Source organism: Anabrus simplex, chromosome 1 (genome assembly GCF_040414725.1).
Source record: "Anabrus simplex isolate iqAnaSimp1 chromosome 1, ASM4041472v1, whole genome shotgun sequence".
Lineage (NCBI taxonomy): Eukaryota > Metazoa > Arthropoda > Insecta > Orthoptera > Tettigoniidae > Anabrus > Anabrus simplex.
The window spans coordinates 1,135,699,931-1,135,714,481 of NC_090265.1; the positions used below are offsets into that span (position 1 = coordinate 1,135,699,931).

General features: G+C 38.7%; 1 protein-coding gene across 2 annotated transcripts in view; it reads left to right on the forward strand.

Moving 5' to 3' along the window:
- The window catches only part of mtm (myotubularin), a 138,024-nt gene that overhangs the window by 87,281 nt on the left and 36,192 nt on the right, over positions 1 to 14,551 (forward strand). For both annotated transcript variants that reach the window (XM_067137365.2, XM_067137364.2), the window contains one exon: positions 10,107 to 10,214. In XM_067137365.2, coding sequence (XP_066993466.1) covers positions 10,107 to 10,214 — 108 coding nt within the window. The remainder of the gene's footprint in view (positions 1 to 10,106; positions 10,215 to 14,551) is intronic.

Consider the following 14,551-nt stretch of genomic DNA (forward strand, 5'->3'; position numbering starts at 1 on the left):
GTACAAAGGGTGATGTTAGGTACCTTAGAATATATGTTAGGTACCTTAGAATATATGTGTAGTCAACAGTACTACACATCTAAGGTGGGTTTGTTACAAAGCTGTGATGTTCATTGTAGTTTTCCCAAGTGTGTACGAGTTGTATGTGTTGATATTTCCAACAGCCTTGTTTAGAATAATCTCTGTTTTATTTATGAACTTCTAAACCATTTGTGACTAAATTCATTTGAAAAAGCTGGTGAACTGAGAGAACCTCTTCCATAATGACTTCAACATTTAGATCTGAATTAATGTGTAATTTTCATCAATAAAAGCATAATTTGGAATATTTGCTTGATTTTAAATATGATATTCAAAGCAAATGCGGTGGAATTTCGTTAACATTTTCTCGGTTACCCCGTTTTCTCATATAACACAATGATTTTTCATATCCCCTTAACCCATTCAAATCGCATATAAATACCGTAGCAGTTCACTGAAAAATCACATTTAAATGCAGCTCTATGGCAGTCGTCAGCACAATATTATTTAGAAAATCGTACAATACCAACCAGTAAAGATTCCCTTCTGAGAATTTGAATGCTTGATAATGAAGAAGTAAGCTTACCAATGCCACTTTTCTAGTACGTCTGCTGACTGTAGTATAACTCAAAACATTCTAAGTGAAGAGCTACACCATACTTTTTGCACTGCCTGTCATAATAGGGGCTCTTAATTTGGGAGCGTGATTTCGGGGGTTGGCGACCACAGGGCTCTTAGCTGAGTCCTGGCATTGTTTCTTCTTACTTGTACCAGGCTGTTCACTTGCATCTATCCTATCTTATCCGACCTCCCCTGGTCACCTCTTGTTCTTTTCCCACCCTGACATTATTACCGTATTTCTCCGAATCCGAGAAAACGTTTTTTCCTCAGAATCTCCTGTGAAAAATCGAGGGTCGTCTTGCATTTTCAACCTAACAATAATGAACACCACCGGCAGCTACCACGGTAACCACGCTGCTGCTTTTCACCTCCCACGCGTGCCCACACAAAACTCGTAGACAATCAATGTCCTCCTCTTTATTATACATTGCTAGCCACGGCAACCGGTTGTACAGTGCCTCTGTGTAACATCAGTGAGTCTCGGAAAATAATGAAGAGAGAATGGAATTCTATTAGCCTCTACAAAATGTTTCTCAAATCCACAGAATGGCATCAAAACATATGAGCCTTTGAATTCTTAGAAAACTGGGTGAGTTGGCTATGCTGTTAGGGGCACACAGCTGTGAGCTTGGATCTGGGAGATAGTGGTTTTGAACCCCACTGTTGGCAGCCCTGAAGATGGTTTTCTGTGGTTTTCCATTTTCACACCAAGCGAATGCTGGGGCTGTACCTTAAATAAGGCCACGGCTGCTTCCTTCCCACTCCTAGGCCTTTCCCATCCCATTGCCGCTGTAAGACATACTATCTGTGTCGGTGCGATGTAAAACAAATTGAAAAAAAAAAAAAATTCTTATAAAGGCCACAACTGCTCAGTGGCAGAGTTATAACATGTCTCCTGTACCTGACGCTTGGTGAAATTAAGTTTTATAGACAGTAGGAATATTTTCGTGATGGATCATCATATTGTAAAGTACGTGAAACTGGTATTGCCGGCAAATTTTCAACGGGTTCTCGTCAATATTATGATGCCAATTTTAAGTTAATGGTTATTAAACCCGTGGAAATGAAGAATAATTATGCAGCTGCAAGAAAATACAGCATAGGCCTAACTAAAGCCAATATTTGACATTAGCGTGAAGACAAAAATAGCTTAAAGCATACTGTGCAAAAAATGTGCGTGGAAAACACAAGGGCAGAATGGCCATACAACGCCGCAATAAACCGTTTGCCATTGATGCTTTCACGGACCGTACTTATGGACATGATATAGGCTTTTGGGCTTATGCCATGTCAAAATAAGGCGAAATTCTTTACGTTTCGCAAGGAACTATGCTCTGCGTCCTCAGAAGAAAATCTTGACTGTCCTCGAGAAATGCTTCTAAAACAATGAGCGAGCTTTGAATTTAGACGTTACCCAATAGAAGTGGAAATAGTACGTTCATTCGTCACCAGATGGCTCCTCGGACGCGGTACATTGCTAGCGTTCAAAGCAGAGGCTGACAGAACCATCAGAATCATTCTGAGATGGTCACATAACATAACAGGCATATACACATATGAAGGTATGACATTTACACAAGTCTGGAATGAAACATCTGGCGATGAGGAACGTATGAATTTGGAAAACACCGAAACGAAATAACAATAGTGAAGGGACAGGGAAGGGAACTACCTACGTAAATCCTTAATGGCTGGCAACCAGGTATTACTTAATTGATAGCCAGTGTCCCTGTTGAAATTGTTAGGATATTTACGTATTTTCACAGCTTCCCGTATAATCCTGGACCTGTAGTGTCTTGTATGAGAAAGAGCTCGAGTATCTTGGAACATGACATCATGACCCGACGATAGAGCGTGCTCAGCTATTGCTGATTTGTCTGGCTGGTTGAGATGAATATTATGTTCATGTTCCTTGATGCGAGTACCAATGGACCGGCCTGTTTGGCCAATGTATACCTTCTTAATATATTATTATTGGTCCACCTTTTCAATACAAAATGAAAATTACATAGGGACTAGTTTCGACCTAGTAATAGGTCATCATCAGCCTGAAGTAAATTAACTTTTAAACCTAAGTATAAATAGGCTTTACGTTTTGCCTGGTTGGCTAAGTAATTAAAAGAAATAAGTTTCATAATGATAGATCCGTATTGAACTGTGATTGTAATACATTGTTTAAGAAACTCGATATCCTAAATATCGAAGAAAACATAAACAATGTAAACACAAGTACAGTCTTAATATATTATTATTGGTCGAAACTAGTCCCTATGTAATTTTCATTTTGTATTGAAAAGGTGGACCAGTATTGTTCTTACGGACCTCTTTGTTGCCTTCCTTCATTTTTCTTCTTCTATGTTGCTCTGGTACAAGCCTTGTGTATTCTTTCACTCTGTGAACCGCCGGCAGCTCACGTCTGTACTGAAGTCATCTACAGTATTTATTGTTGTGTGTGTTTTTAGGTTTTAAATCAGTGTATACTTGTGTTGTGTTGAGTGAGAGTTGGTTGTATATTGCATAGTATTTGTGTGTGTTCTATTATTTTCGTACTGCTCAGAAGTTGTTACTGAAGATTTTGGTGTTACGGTGTGCAGTGATAAGTCATGACATAACTTGTACTGATAAAAAAAATTCTTTTGTTTTCTTTGTGCTTGGTTTTGTTATTTAGCTGTTCTTTCTCAAGAGCATTTTAATTTTATCACTTTTTTTACGACAGCATTTAATTTTTACTATTGTTTTTGTGAGCGATACGACAGCTCAGTAGTACCCTGTGTTGCCTGGGGAAATTTATTAAATGCAATTAAATGCGTCCCTCACCCCTCGAGCCCATAAACAATGTTACTTTTCTATTTTCTGCCCCAATTTGCCTTACACTTCAATGCTGAAGTTTGTGCCGTAGTGTACCTCTGATTTCGTACAAACCAACAATAGCCCCGGTAAAACCCTCATCTCCTTTTCATAAAAGTAGTTTGCAGCTTAGTTTCTTCCATTTTTTAAATCTTGAACTTAAATAATGAATTTAACTAATTTATGTGCTGCCAATTTCCCGTGATGGTGTTGAGCAGAGACGTTTGATATGGCACCCCTGTTGTCATAAGGGCAATACTGTTTTCTTAACATGGAATGACCTGTACTGATGGGCATCAAAAAACTATCAAGCAGTCACCTCGGTCATTCCTCTTACCCAATCCATAACGATTAATTACAGTAGATCCTTGTGTCTTTTTCATTAGTTTATATAAATCTTTAAAATATTTCACGCCGGGCTGAGTGGCTCAGATGGTTAAGGCGCTGGCCTTCTAACCCCAACTTGGCAGGTTCGATCCTGGCTCAGTCAGGTGGTATTTGAAGGTGCTCAAATACGACAGCCTCGTGTCGGTAGATTTACTGGCACGTAAAAGAACTCCTGCGAGACTAAAATCCGGCACCTCAGCGTCTCTGAAGACCGTAAAAGTAGTTAGTGGGACGTAAAGCAAATAACATTATTATTATTATTATTATTATTATATTATTATTATTATTATTATTATTATTATTATTATTATTATTAAAATATTTCACAACTTTTACATCATCACTTGTGGCTGTGAGAGAATATACATGTATCAAGGTAACTACTTCAGTCTCCGACAGAATTGGTCATTCACTAACTGCTACTACCACCCCATCTCCAAATTTGTGTCTATCGTTGCCGCAACCTATATAATAATGCGTATAAGCACCAGATGCGCACTGACCGTATTCTGGTCACCTCTTTTCACAGATACACCTAATTTCTACTGCCATCCTTGACATTTCTTGCTTTAAATTGCATAGTTTCTCTTACTGGTACATTGCCTGGACATTCCAGTTACCTGCTTTCATTGATAGTGTAAATTTCCAATGCTGCTTTTTTTTTAAACTTACACACCAAGATCTGATTGGGGAACTAAATTTTATAATGGACATTGAAGCTATATGAACTATACTATGGATACCTCAAGGGTCTTTATAATACAGTGGTTTCATGCATTCTGATGCTGTTGACCATATATTTGGTTCCTGTGCCTTATGGGGTAATTCCTTCCCTCAGGGGCAATAGAGTGCCTTATCACCTACTCACTCGTCCACTCTCCGAAAAGGCGGTTGCCACTTGATAGCTGGCAGTCCTTGTATTTCAGAAGACATTCAGTCCGTGCATCCGTTATCCACTTGCTTTTTCACCTATAATTGGGAGTGGAGTTCCACAGTATCCCTTGCTTGTCATAAGAGGCGACTAAAAGGGGGACGAGGAGCTCTGAACTTGTGGGTGTTGGTTGGCAACCACAGGTCCCCTGACTGAGTCTGGCATTGGTTCCATTTGTGTCAGGATCCCCACTTTAGCCTTTCCTATCCGATGGTCATTGGTCAACTCTTGTTATTTTCCAGCCCCGACGGTATTAGATTTGTGAGGCCTAGGAAATCTTTCATTTTCATGCATTTCATGGCCCTTCCCTTTCTTTTGCTGATACTTCCATTTTTCCTCTCTGATCAGTGTTAATAGAGCCCAGTTGTGCTTCCTCTTAAAACAGTAATCACCACTACCACATCTGCTTGTTTATGTTAATAGTGTTAGTGTGAACAATTGTTGCCGCTCTGTACCATAGGGAGACGAATGTTAGGATATTCCCTTCATCAAATCTAGGACCATAAAGGCATTTCCTAGACTCTCCATTACATTTAACACTAGAACCACGGCTGGGTCATTTGTGACCCAGCTGTTAGTTCTTCCTTCCATATACTCTGAAAAAAAAATATTTGTAGCCAGTGTACAGCCAATGAATATATCAGTACCTGTGTTAGACATTTTGTTTGAAATTTAATACACATAGTGTATTTTGATGTAGAATATTAACCATAAAAATAAAGAACATGTGGACAATAGGATTGCCCCATATCGCTGACCACATTGAGTCCCATTCTAAGCCCTTGCTCCTATAGCATCGCGAATGTACACTATAGCAAAAAAGGCTTCCATCTCCTGAATTTTTAGAGACCAATCATCTGACATCACACAATATACATTATGCTGCATATAGTTTATTTGTAGGAATGGCACTTCACACAACACACATGTTGAGAATACATAATATTCCATGGCTGTACGCATGCTACATATATTTTATTTTTGGAGAAGGTAGGGAAGAAAGGAATAACAGCTGGGACACAAATGACCCAGCCGCGGTTTGAGTGTTAAACACGTTATTACTTACTGAAATGAAGGTTCTGCTAAAAGAAATTTTCCCATACTGTCCTGTCATTGTTTGTATCCCATTGTGTGTTCCTTTTGGTGTTCCTGTGTTTCTATATATTTCTTAAGTTGCACTTACTTGTTCCTTTCCATTACCGGGCGAGTTGGCCGTGCGGTTAGGAGCGCGCAGCTGTGAGCTAGCATCCGGAAGATAGTGCATCCGGAAGATAGTAGGTTCGAACCCCACTGTCGGCAGCCCTGAAGATCGTTTTCTGTGGTTTCCCATTTTCACACCAGGCAAATCATCCTCCTCCTTTCCCTTTCTCCAGCTCCTGCCATGTCGGGGCATTTATGGCACTTTTACACCCTCCTCCCTCTCACCGTCTTTCCCTCAGACTTCATCTCCATCTGTTTTGGTTTTCTTTTCTCCTCCATCCTCTTTACATGTCCAAACCATCTTAGTTTACTCCTGGCAATTCTTTCATTTAGATTTTCCATTCCAACCTTCTTTCTTATATCTTTATTTCTCATTCTGTCTTTCCTATCATACTTCTTGGATATTTAATTTCACTGGCTTGAATTCTATTCTCCTCCCTACTTATCATTGTCGAGGTCTCAGCCGCATATGTCAACATGGGTGCACAATAATACATTTTGTACACTATCTCTGTACTCTTCCTTGGTACTTCCTTGTTCCACACAAGGTTTCTTACACTTTGTTAGAATGCATTGCCTTGTTGCACCCTCTTGCTAATCCCCATTTCCAACCCTGTATTTTGCATTAATTTACTCTCTAGGTATGTGAAACTGTCATCAATTTCAAGGTTTTGACCACCAATTTTCACAATCCATTTCCCTTGTCTTTCTCCTCTTGATATCACCATGGTCATCGTCGTCTTCTTCTGCTTTTCCCACACCTGTGGGGATGCGGGTGCAAACTGTGTCGCACATGTGGATTTGGCCCTGTTTTACGGCCGGATGCCCTTACTGATGCCAACCTTATATGGAAGGATGTAATCACTATTGCATTTTCCTGTGGTGGTTGGTAGTGTAGTGTAGTGTATTGTCTGAATATGAAGAGGAAAGTGTTAGAACAGACACAAACACCCAGTCCCTGAGCCAGAACAATTAATCAAACACGATTAAAATCCCTGACCCGGCCGGGAATCGAACCTGGGACCCTCTGAACTGAAGTCCTCAACACTGACCATTCAGCCAATGAGTTAGACATGGTCTTGCTTTTCTCTGTGCTGATTTTCATACCATACCTTTTAATTTTCTCATTCATTGCATCAAGTTGTTCTTGTACTTCTTTGCTGTTCGTTCCCCAGACCACAATATCGTGTACAAAAAGTCATCTCCTTATTCCCGTATCTTCCTTTGTCTCCTTCACAATTTTGTCCATAACCATTAGCAGTGACAGCACACACTCTGTTTTAATGTATTTTAATTTCTGAACCATTCCGTCTTTCCAACCAGAGTCTTACGCTGCTGACACGTTGTTTTACATTGCTTTCACCATTTCTACAGTGTGTGTAACCAGTCTCCTTTTGACAATGGTTTCCCAAACCTTCTGCCTAGGAATACTATTTTATGCCTTTGTTAGATCTAGGAATGTCATGACCAGATCCTTTCCATATTCCCAATTCTTTTCCATTAATTGCCTCATGTTGGAGATTGGGACCACTGAAGATCTTCCACTTCTAAAGCCTTACTGTTCCTCTTGCAATTTTCTTTCTACCTTTCTTCTAATTCTTTTCCTAATATCCTTTCCAGTATTTTAGCCACTTATGATAAGAGTTTGATTAATCTATAGTTTTCTCACAGTTTTTTGTCCCCCTTCTTAAAGACTGGTATTATTATTCCCTTTCCCAAGTCTAATTTCATCCATCTGTGGTACGTTGCCAGTTTTCATTTTGTGGAATGCTAATTTTGCCTCTAACATTGTCATCTAGTGTTGAGTACTACAGTCTCCTCTGCATAATTTCTCATATTCAGCAGTTTATCAACATACTCCTTCCATCTTCTCTTTATTTCTTCTGGATGTGTTCTTAACTCTCAACCTTCCTGTTTCATCAACTTTGTATAAACTCTTTGTTTCCTATTACTTGTATAATTCCATACTACATTCTTTTACTGCCAGCTTCATTTGTTTCCATCTTTTGTGTAAATTCTTGTCCTTCTCCACTTGATATCATCATGGTCTTGCTTTTCTCTTTGCTGATTTTCATACCATACTTTTCAGTTTTTTTGTTCAGTGCATCATCTTGTTCTTGTACTACTTTGCTGTTAGTTAGCCAGACCACAGTATCGTCTGCAAATAGTAATAACTTCATCTCCCTGTTCCCATATGCTTCCTTTGTCTCCTTTACAATTTCGTTCATAACGATTAGAAACAAAAGAGATGAGAGCACACTCCCCTGTCTTAGTTCAGTTTCAATTCTAAACAATTCAGTCTTTTTAGCCGGAGTCTGTACGCTGCTGACACAGTTGTTGTACATTGCTTGCACTATTTCTACAGTTTGTGTACGGTACCCAGTCTCTTTGACCATGGTTTTTCAAACCTTCTCTCTGGGAACACTATCGTATGCCTATGTTAGATCTATGAATGACATGTCCAGATCCTTCCTTCCCAACCGTTCCTCTCTTGCCAATTTCTTACATTTCCTTTTATTATCAAGATATTTCAATTTGCTTTTTTTTTAAAAAAATCTCAATTCTATTCTTGCCATGCTTTATTTGCTTTCACTGCTTTTCTCACCTTCTCATTCCACCATGGTGTTTCCTTTTGTTACGTTCTCGTCGATGTTCTACCACAGGCACTCTCTACCCCACTTACAAATGTCCTTTTGAAGATGGACCTTTCATCTTCCACATTTCTTACTTCAGTAACTGGAATCTGTTGTTCCAGTCTCTCCAGAAATGCTTCCTGTACATTCTTTGAATTCACACTTTTATTTTACTGTCTGTTATCTCCTTCAATTTTTCCATTTTCCCCATTCTCATTTTTGCTATCACAACTCTGTGATCTCCATTGAATGCTTCTCCTGGTAAAGCTGTTACATCCATCAGCTGTCTGCGATTTTCCCTTTCCACCAGAAAGTAATCAGTTACTGATTTTATTTTTCCATCCCCGTACCATATCTTGTAATTTTCCTGTTTTTTTCTTCCGAAACCATGCGTTGCCAACAGTCATTTCATTCCTCTTACAAAACTCAGCTAGTTTCTCTCCTCCTTCATTCCTTTTCTCCTTTCCATATGGTCTGATTACCTCATACACTCCTTGTCTTTTGTTTCCCACCTGTGAATTTAAGTCGCCCATTATAATCACTTCCACATCAGTTATATCCTTTTCTAGTTTCTCCAAGAATTCCTTGATATCATCCTCTTTGTTCCCTGTCTACAGTGCATACATTTGCGTGAAGTCCGTCACTTCGTTCTTCATTCTCAGTCAAATTTTCATTATCCTTTTGCTGATGTACTTTACCATGTCCACATACTCCTCTAGCTGTTTTGAAATTATCTGGCCCACTCCATTTTTTGCTTCTCGGCTACCACTCCAGTATAGCGTATATCCTTTCCTAATTCTCTTCTTTCCTTTCTCCTTCCATTTAACTTTGTTCAACTCCATCATTTCTATATCCTCTTTCTCCATAAAATCCACCACTTCTGCCTTTCCTGTTAAGGTCATGAGATTGTTCTGTTGTTCTACAGCACAGTCTGTAAAGTGTCACTGATGTCACAAGAATCAACTTTATTACTGCTGTGGGATTAGAATAGTAATCATATTGTTTTACCCCTTAAAACAACATTCACTACCGGGCTGAGTGGCTCAAACGGTTGAGGCGCTGGCCTTCTGACCCCAATATGGCAGGTTCGATCCTGGCTCAGTCCGGTGGTGTTTGAAGGTGCTCAGATACATCAGCCTCGTGTCGGTAGATTTACTGGCTCGTAAAAGAACTCCTGCGGGACTAAATTTCGACAGCTTGGCGTCTCCGAAAATCGTAAAAGTATTTAGTGGGATATAAAGTAAAATATTATTATTATTATTATTATTATTATTATTATTATTATTATTATTATTATTATTATTATTATATATTTTTATTGTTACACAACATTCACCACTATATCTTCTTCTTCTTCTTCATCATCATCATCATTTCTTCACTCCGGCAAGCTGAAGAAATTAAAAAAAAAAAAGAAAATGGGTGAAGTATATTCTTCCTAATATTTATGGTACTTAATGTTTCAGTTGACAGCTCTGGCAATGCTGATGCTGGATCCATACTACCGAACAATTCGTGGCTTTGAAGTGCTCGTAGAGAAGGAGTGGCTGAGCTTTGGACATAAATTCCAACAGGTAAAATGATAACTCTAAATACATGGCCAGAATAAAGTTGATCTGCAGCATCATGAAGTACTTATGTTATTTTGGGACTGCTTCCAGCATACATTGTTTATATTTTTATTGACTTTTCAAGGCCATGACTTGTCACATGATAAATGCACTATATGTAATTAAAACTCCAGACTGGGATACATCTTTCAGTCTTTCACTGTGGTATGATAGTACATTGCAAGCAGGTGTCATAGCATAGAAAGGAGAGCATGGTTCCTGTGTTCTGATAGACCCTTTCAAGAGGCTTAACAAGAGACTGAATAGTCCTGTTGGAGAACTTTTGCACCTGTTAGATGTGAGATATTAGAGGTGCTTAGATGTTGGCACACTGGTGAATTGAATACTTATTTCTATAGTTACAGACGCAGTTCTAGACAACGCATAGTTTCGACATCTGGTAAGATTAGTGGATTGTTGGGTCAGGAGAGATAGACCACATAGCTTCCATTGCACAAGTGTGCCACTAGAAGTGTCAACACAGACTATTGCAAAATGTTTAACGGACCACACTACCTTACATTCAGTAATGAGATTCTGCTCATACAAGGATGTTGCTGACATGTGCAGTGTAAACCTGTGGAACAACTTTGTCCACGGTGTCATGACACATAGGTCAACACCTGGGGGGGATGGGGGGGCTTAATTTTCACCTTTACTCACTTTAGGTGTATCTGGTAGGAGCATTGACCTGACCCAGATATTTTACTTTCATCCCTGCAGCAAGAAAATGGTGAATTGTTCTTGCAGGAGAATGGCATTCCAAATAATACATGTATTACTTGCTGTGCTCTCCACTGTGTTTGGCAGTGTTCCTGGCAAACTTCATTGCTGAACTACCTTATGCTTTGAACATTATGGGATGCGATTCTCTATTAGATAATGTAGGTCTTACAGAATAACTTTGACAAGGGCAAAAGACAAATATATTGAAAAATGTATTCAAGGCGCTGCAGTAATTTTTTCTGGCAGAGATTTTGACTTGCTTTCTTCATTTTAAGTACGTTCCAACTTAAGCGAATTTATTTTCAATCTCATTACTGAATGTAAGGTAGTGTGGTCTGTGGTCTGCATACTCCTGTTGTGAGTAAACATTTTCCAATAAAATGTACGTCAGCTATAGTTTTGTTTGTAATTATTAGAAAGCTTAATGTTTAAAATTGTGTATGAAATGACTGATTATGCAAAGTATAGAATGGTGAAATACAGTAGAAGTCCGATATAGCGAGTACGGCATATAACGAGTACTCCGCTATAATGACAATATTTTGCTGTTCCTTCAAAACTCCTATATTAAAATGTGTATTAACCTTCGGTTACAGCGAAGTGATTAAGTGTGCACGATTTTTTCTGTTACCGGTATTTATGCACCCCAGCGATTATGTTGTATGCGATCGATTACCTTCAGTATCGTTTCCCAGCTATTTCCACTAGCAAGTTCTCTCGTCGACATTCGAAGGCGATGTCGAAGTCGATTAGTAATACCCGTCGACTACTGTTCCATAACGAAAATTCGAAATGAAAGAGGGCATATTTCATAATAAATGCCTAAATGTGTCCCATAATAGTTGTTAACTCGTTAAAATTAAAGGCTGACCAAACGATCGCTTAATTTTAATGCAAAATACTGCAATTAAGTAAGAATGGGATAGGCCTACACCTCGAGATATGGCAGAGTGCATAATTGATTTCAGAGATTAGTTTATATTTTCTCACTTTTGGTTAAATTATGGAAAGGCTATTACCGGTATCGTGTACATTTATAGCGAGAAGATTATAATTTCTCTACTGGCACTTGAAGCGTGTTTTCATCGTACGTATAGTACAGTAAAGTTAGGATAGGTGATGCTGTTTGAATAAGAAAACTGAAACGTTTGCCACAAAATGTGATCGATCATCTTCGGTATGGTATACAGTAGTTTTCTCACTGTGCATTTGTGAGATCTCTCGTAACATTCGAAGGCGATGTTGGAGTCGATTAGTAATACCCGTTGACTGCTGTTCTCTAATGAAAATTCAAAATGAAAGAGGATAACATGTTTTCGTAATAAATGCGTAAATAACATGGCCAATAGCAGTTATCAACTTGTTAAAAATAAAGGCTGAAGTAAACGATTGCTGAATTTTAATGTTACATACTGATATTAAGTAAGAATGTGATACACCTCAAGATACGGCAGAGTACATCACTGATTTCAGAGGATAGTTCATATTTTCTCGCATCTAGTTAAATTTCGGAAAGGCTATTCACATGTAAATTTCTCTACATGCGTTTCAAATATGTTTTCATGATACATATGCAGTTAGGTTAGGTGACGCCGTTTGAAGAAGAAAACTGAAATGTTTGCCACATTAGCCTCTGGAGTGATACCGTATTTCTCCGAATCCAAAACGGCATTTTTTTGTCAGAATATAATGCAAAAAATCAAGGGTTGTCTTGCATTCGCGGCCTGACAGTAACGAATACCATTGGCAACTACCGCGGTAACCACGTTGCTTGTTTTCACCCCCGCACGCACACGCACACAAAAAACTCGTTGAAAATAAACGACTGCCTCTTTATTATAAATCGCTAGCCACGACAACTGGTTGTACAGTGCCTGTGTGTAACGTCACTGGATCTTGGGAAGTACCTAATGAAGAGAGAATTACGTTCTATTAGGCTGTACAAAAACGTTTTTCAAATCTGCAGATTGGCATCAAAACATGCGAGTCTTTGAATTCTTAGAAAGGCCACGGCTAGTCATTGGCAGAGTTATAACACGTCTACTGTACCAAACGCTTAGTAAACTTAAGTTTTATAGACAGCAGAAACATTTTCGAGATGGATAGTCGTATTGTAAGGATACGTGCAACAGGTATTGCTGGCAAATTATCAACGGGTTCTCGTCGATATTATGATGCCAATTTTAAGTTAATGGTTATTAAACACTCGGAAATTGTGTAGCCGCAAGAAAATACCGTATAGCACTAACTAAAGCCAATATTTGACGTTAGCGTGAAGACAAAGATAGCTAAAAAAATGCGTACTGTACAAAAAGTGCATTCAGTGGGCCGCAACAAGGACACTTTAAAGAAGTCAAAGATGGAATTGTGAGGTATGTGCACGAAAAGTTCAAGGTCAGAATGGCCATACCGTGGTGCAATAAACTTGTTCGTTGACCTTCAACATCCAAGATTAAGCCTATACATTGCCAGTTGCTGAAGTTGGCCGAACCCAGCAAGCGAGACGTGCATATAACGGTAGCCGGTTATATCTGACGCTGAGTTTTGTAGACAGCAAGAATATTTTCCTGATGGATTGTCATATTGTAGAGACGCATGGAATAGGTATTGCCGGCAAATTTTCAACGGGTTCTCTTTGGTATTATGATGCCAATTTTAAATTAGTGGTCATTAAACACGTGAACCACAGAAATCAGGAGGAGGATTGCTCTAGCTAAACAAGCCTTCAGTAACAAGAAACAGCTTTTGACAAGCAGGAACATTAACATTAAAATTAGGAAAGAATTTGCCAAAATGTTTGTGTGGAGTGTTTTGTTGTATGGTTGCAAAACATGGGTCTTAGCAAAACAGGATATAAAACGCCTGGAAGCAATGGAAATGTGAATATGGAGGAGGATGCTGAAAATTAGTTGGACAGAGAAAAAATCAAACAATAGGGTCCTTATGGAAATAAATGAAACAAGGGAATTGATCAACACTGTAGAAAAGAGGAAAACCAAATTCCTTGGCCACACACTTCGACATAACACATTCCTCACGACTCTGCCAGAAGGAAAAGTTTTGGGTAAGAAGGGAAGAGGAAGGCCGAGGAAGAAGTATCTGGATTCCGTGATGGACAGGCTGAATTTGAAAAAATATGTTGATCTGAAACGCTCAGCAGATGAGAGACAAAAGGCCTTGCCTTTAGGATATGAATGAATGAAACCCGTGAAAATAAAGAATAATTGTACAGCCGCAAAAAAAAAGGCATAACGAAAGCCAATGTTCGGCGTGTAAAAAAACGCACTGTACAACAAAAGCATTCATATGATTTTACAAAGCATTTTTTGAGCCTGATTGAAATTTTTTGAAGGAAAAAGTGGGGTTTGTCTTGGATTCGGAGAAATATGGTACTATATTTTTTTCAGAATGAAATAAAATACACACTTCCATGAAAAATAACAAACAAGTACCTAATCCATAGTGTGGATATCATCCGTGGAAACGTAAGTTTTGAACAAACTGAAAGCCTTTTCATACCGATTTTAATGTGTATGGGAGTTTTTCCAATTTTCATACAAAATCGGGTATTAAAT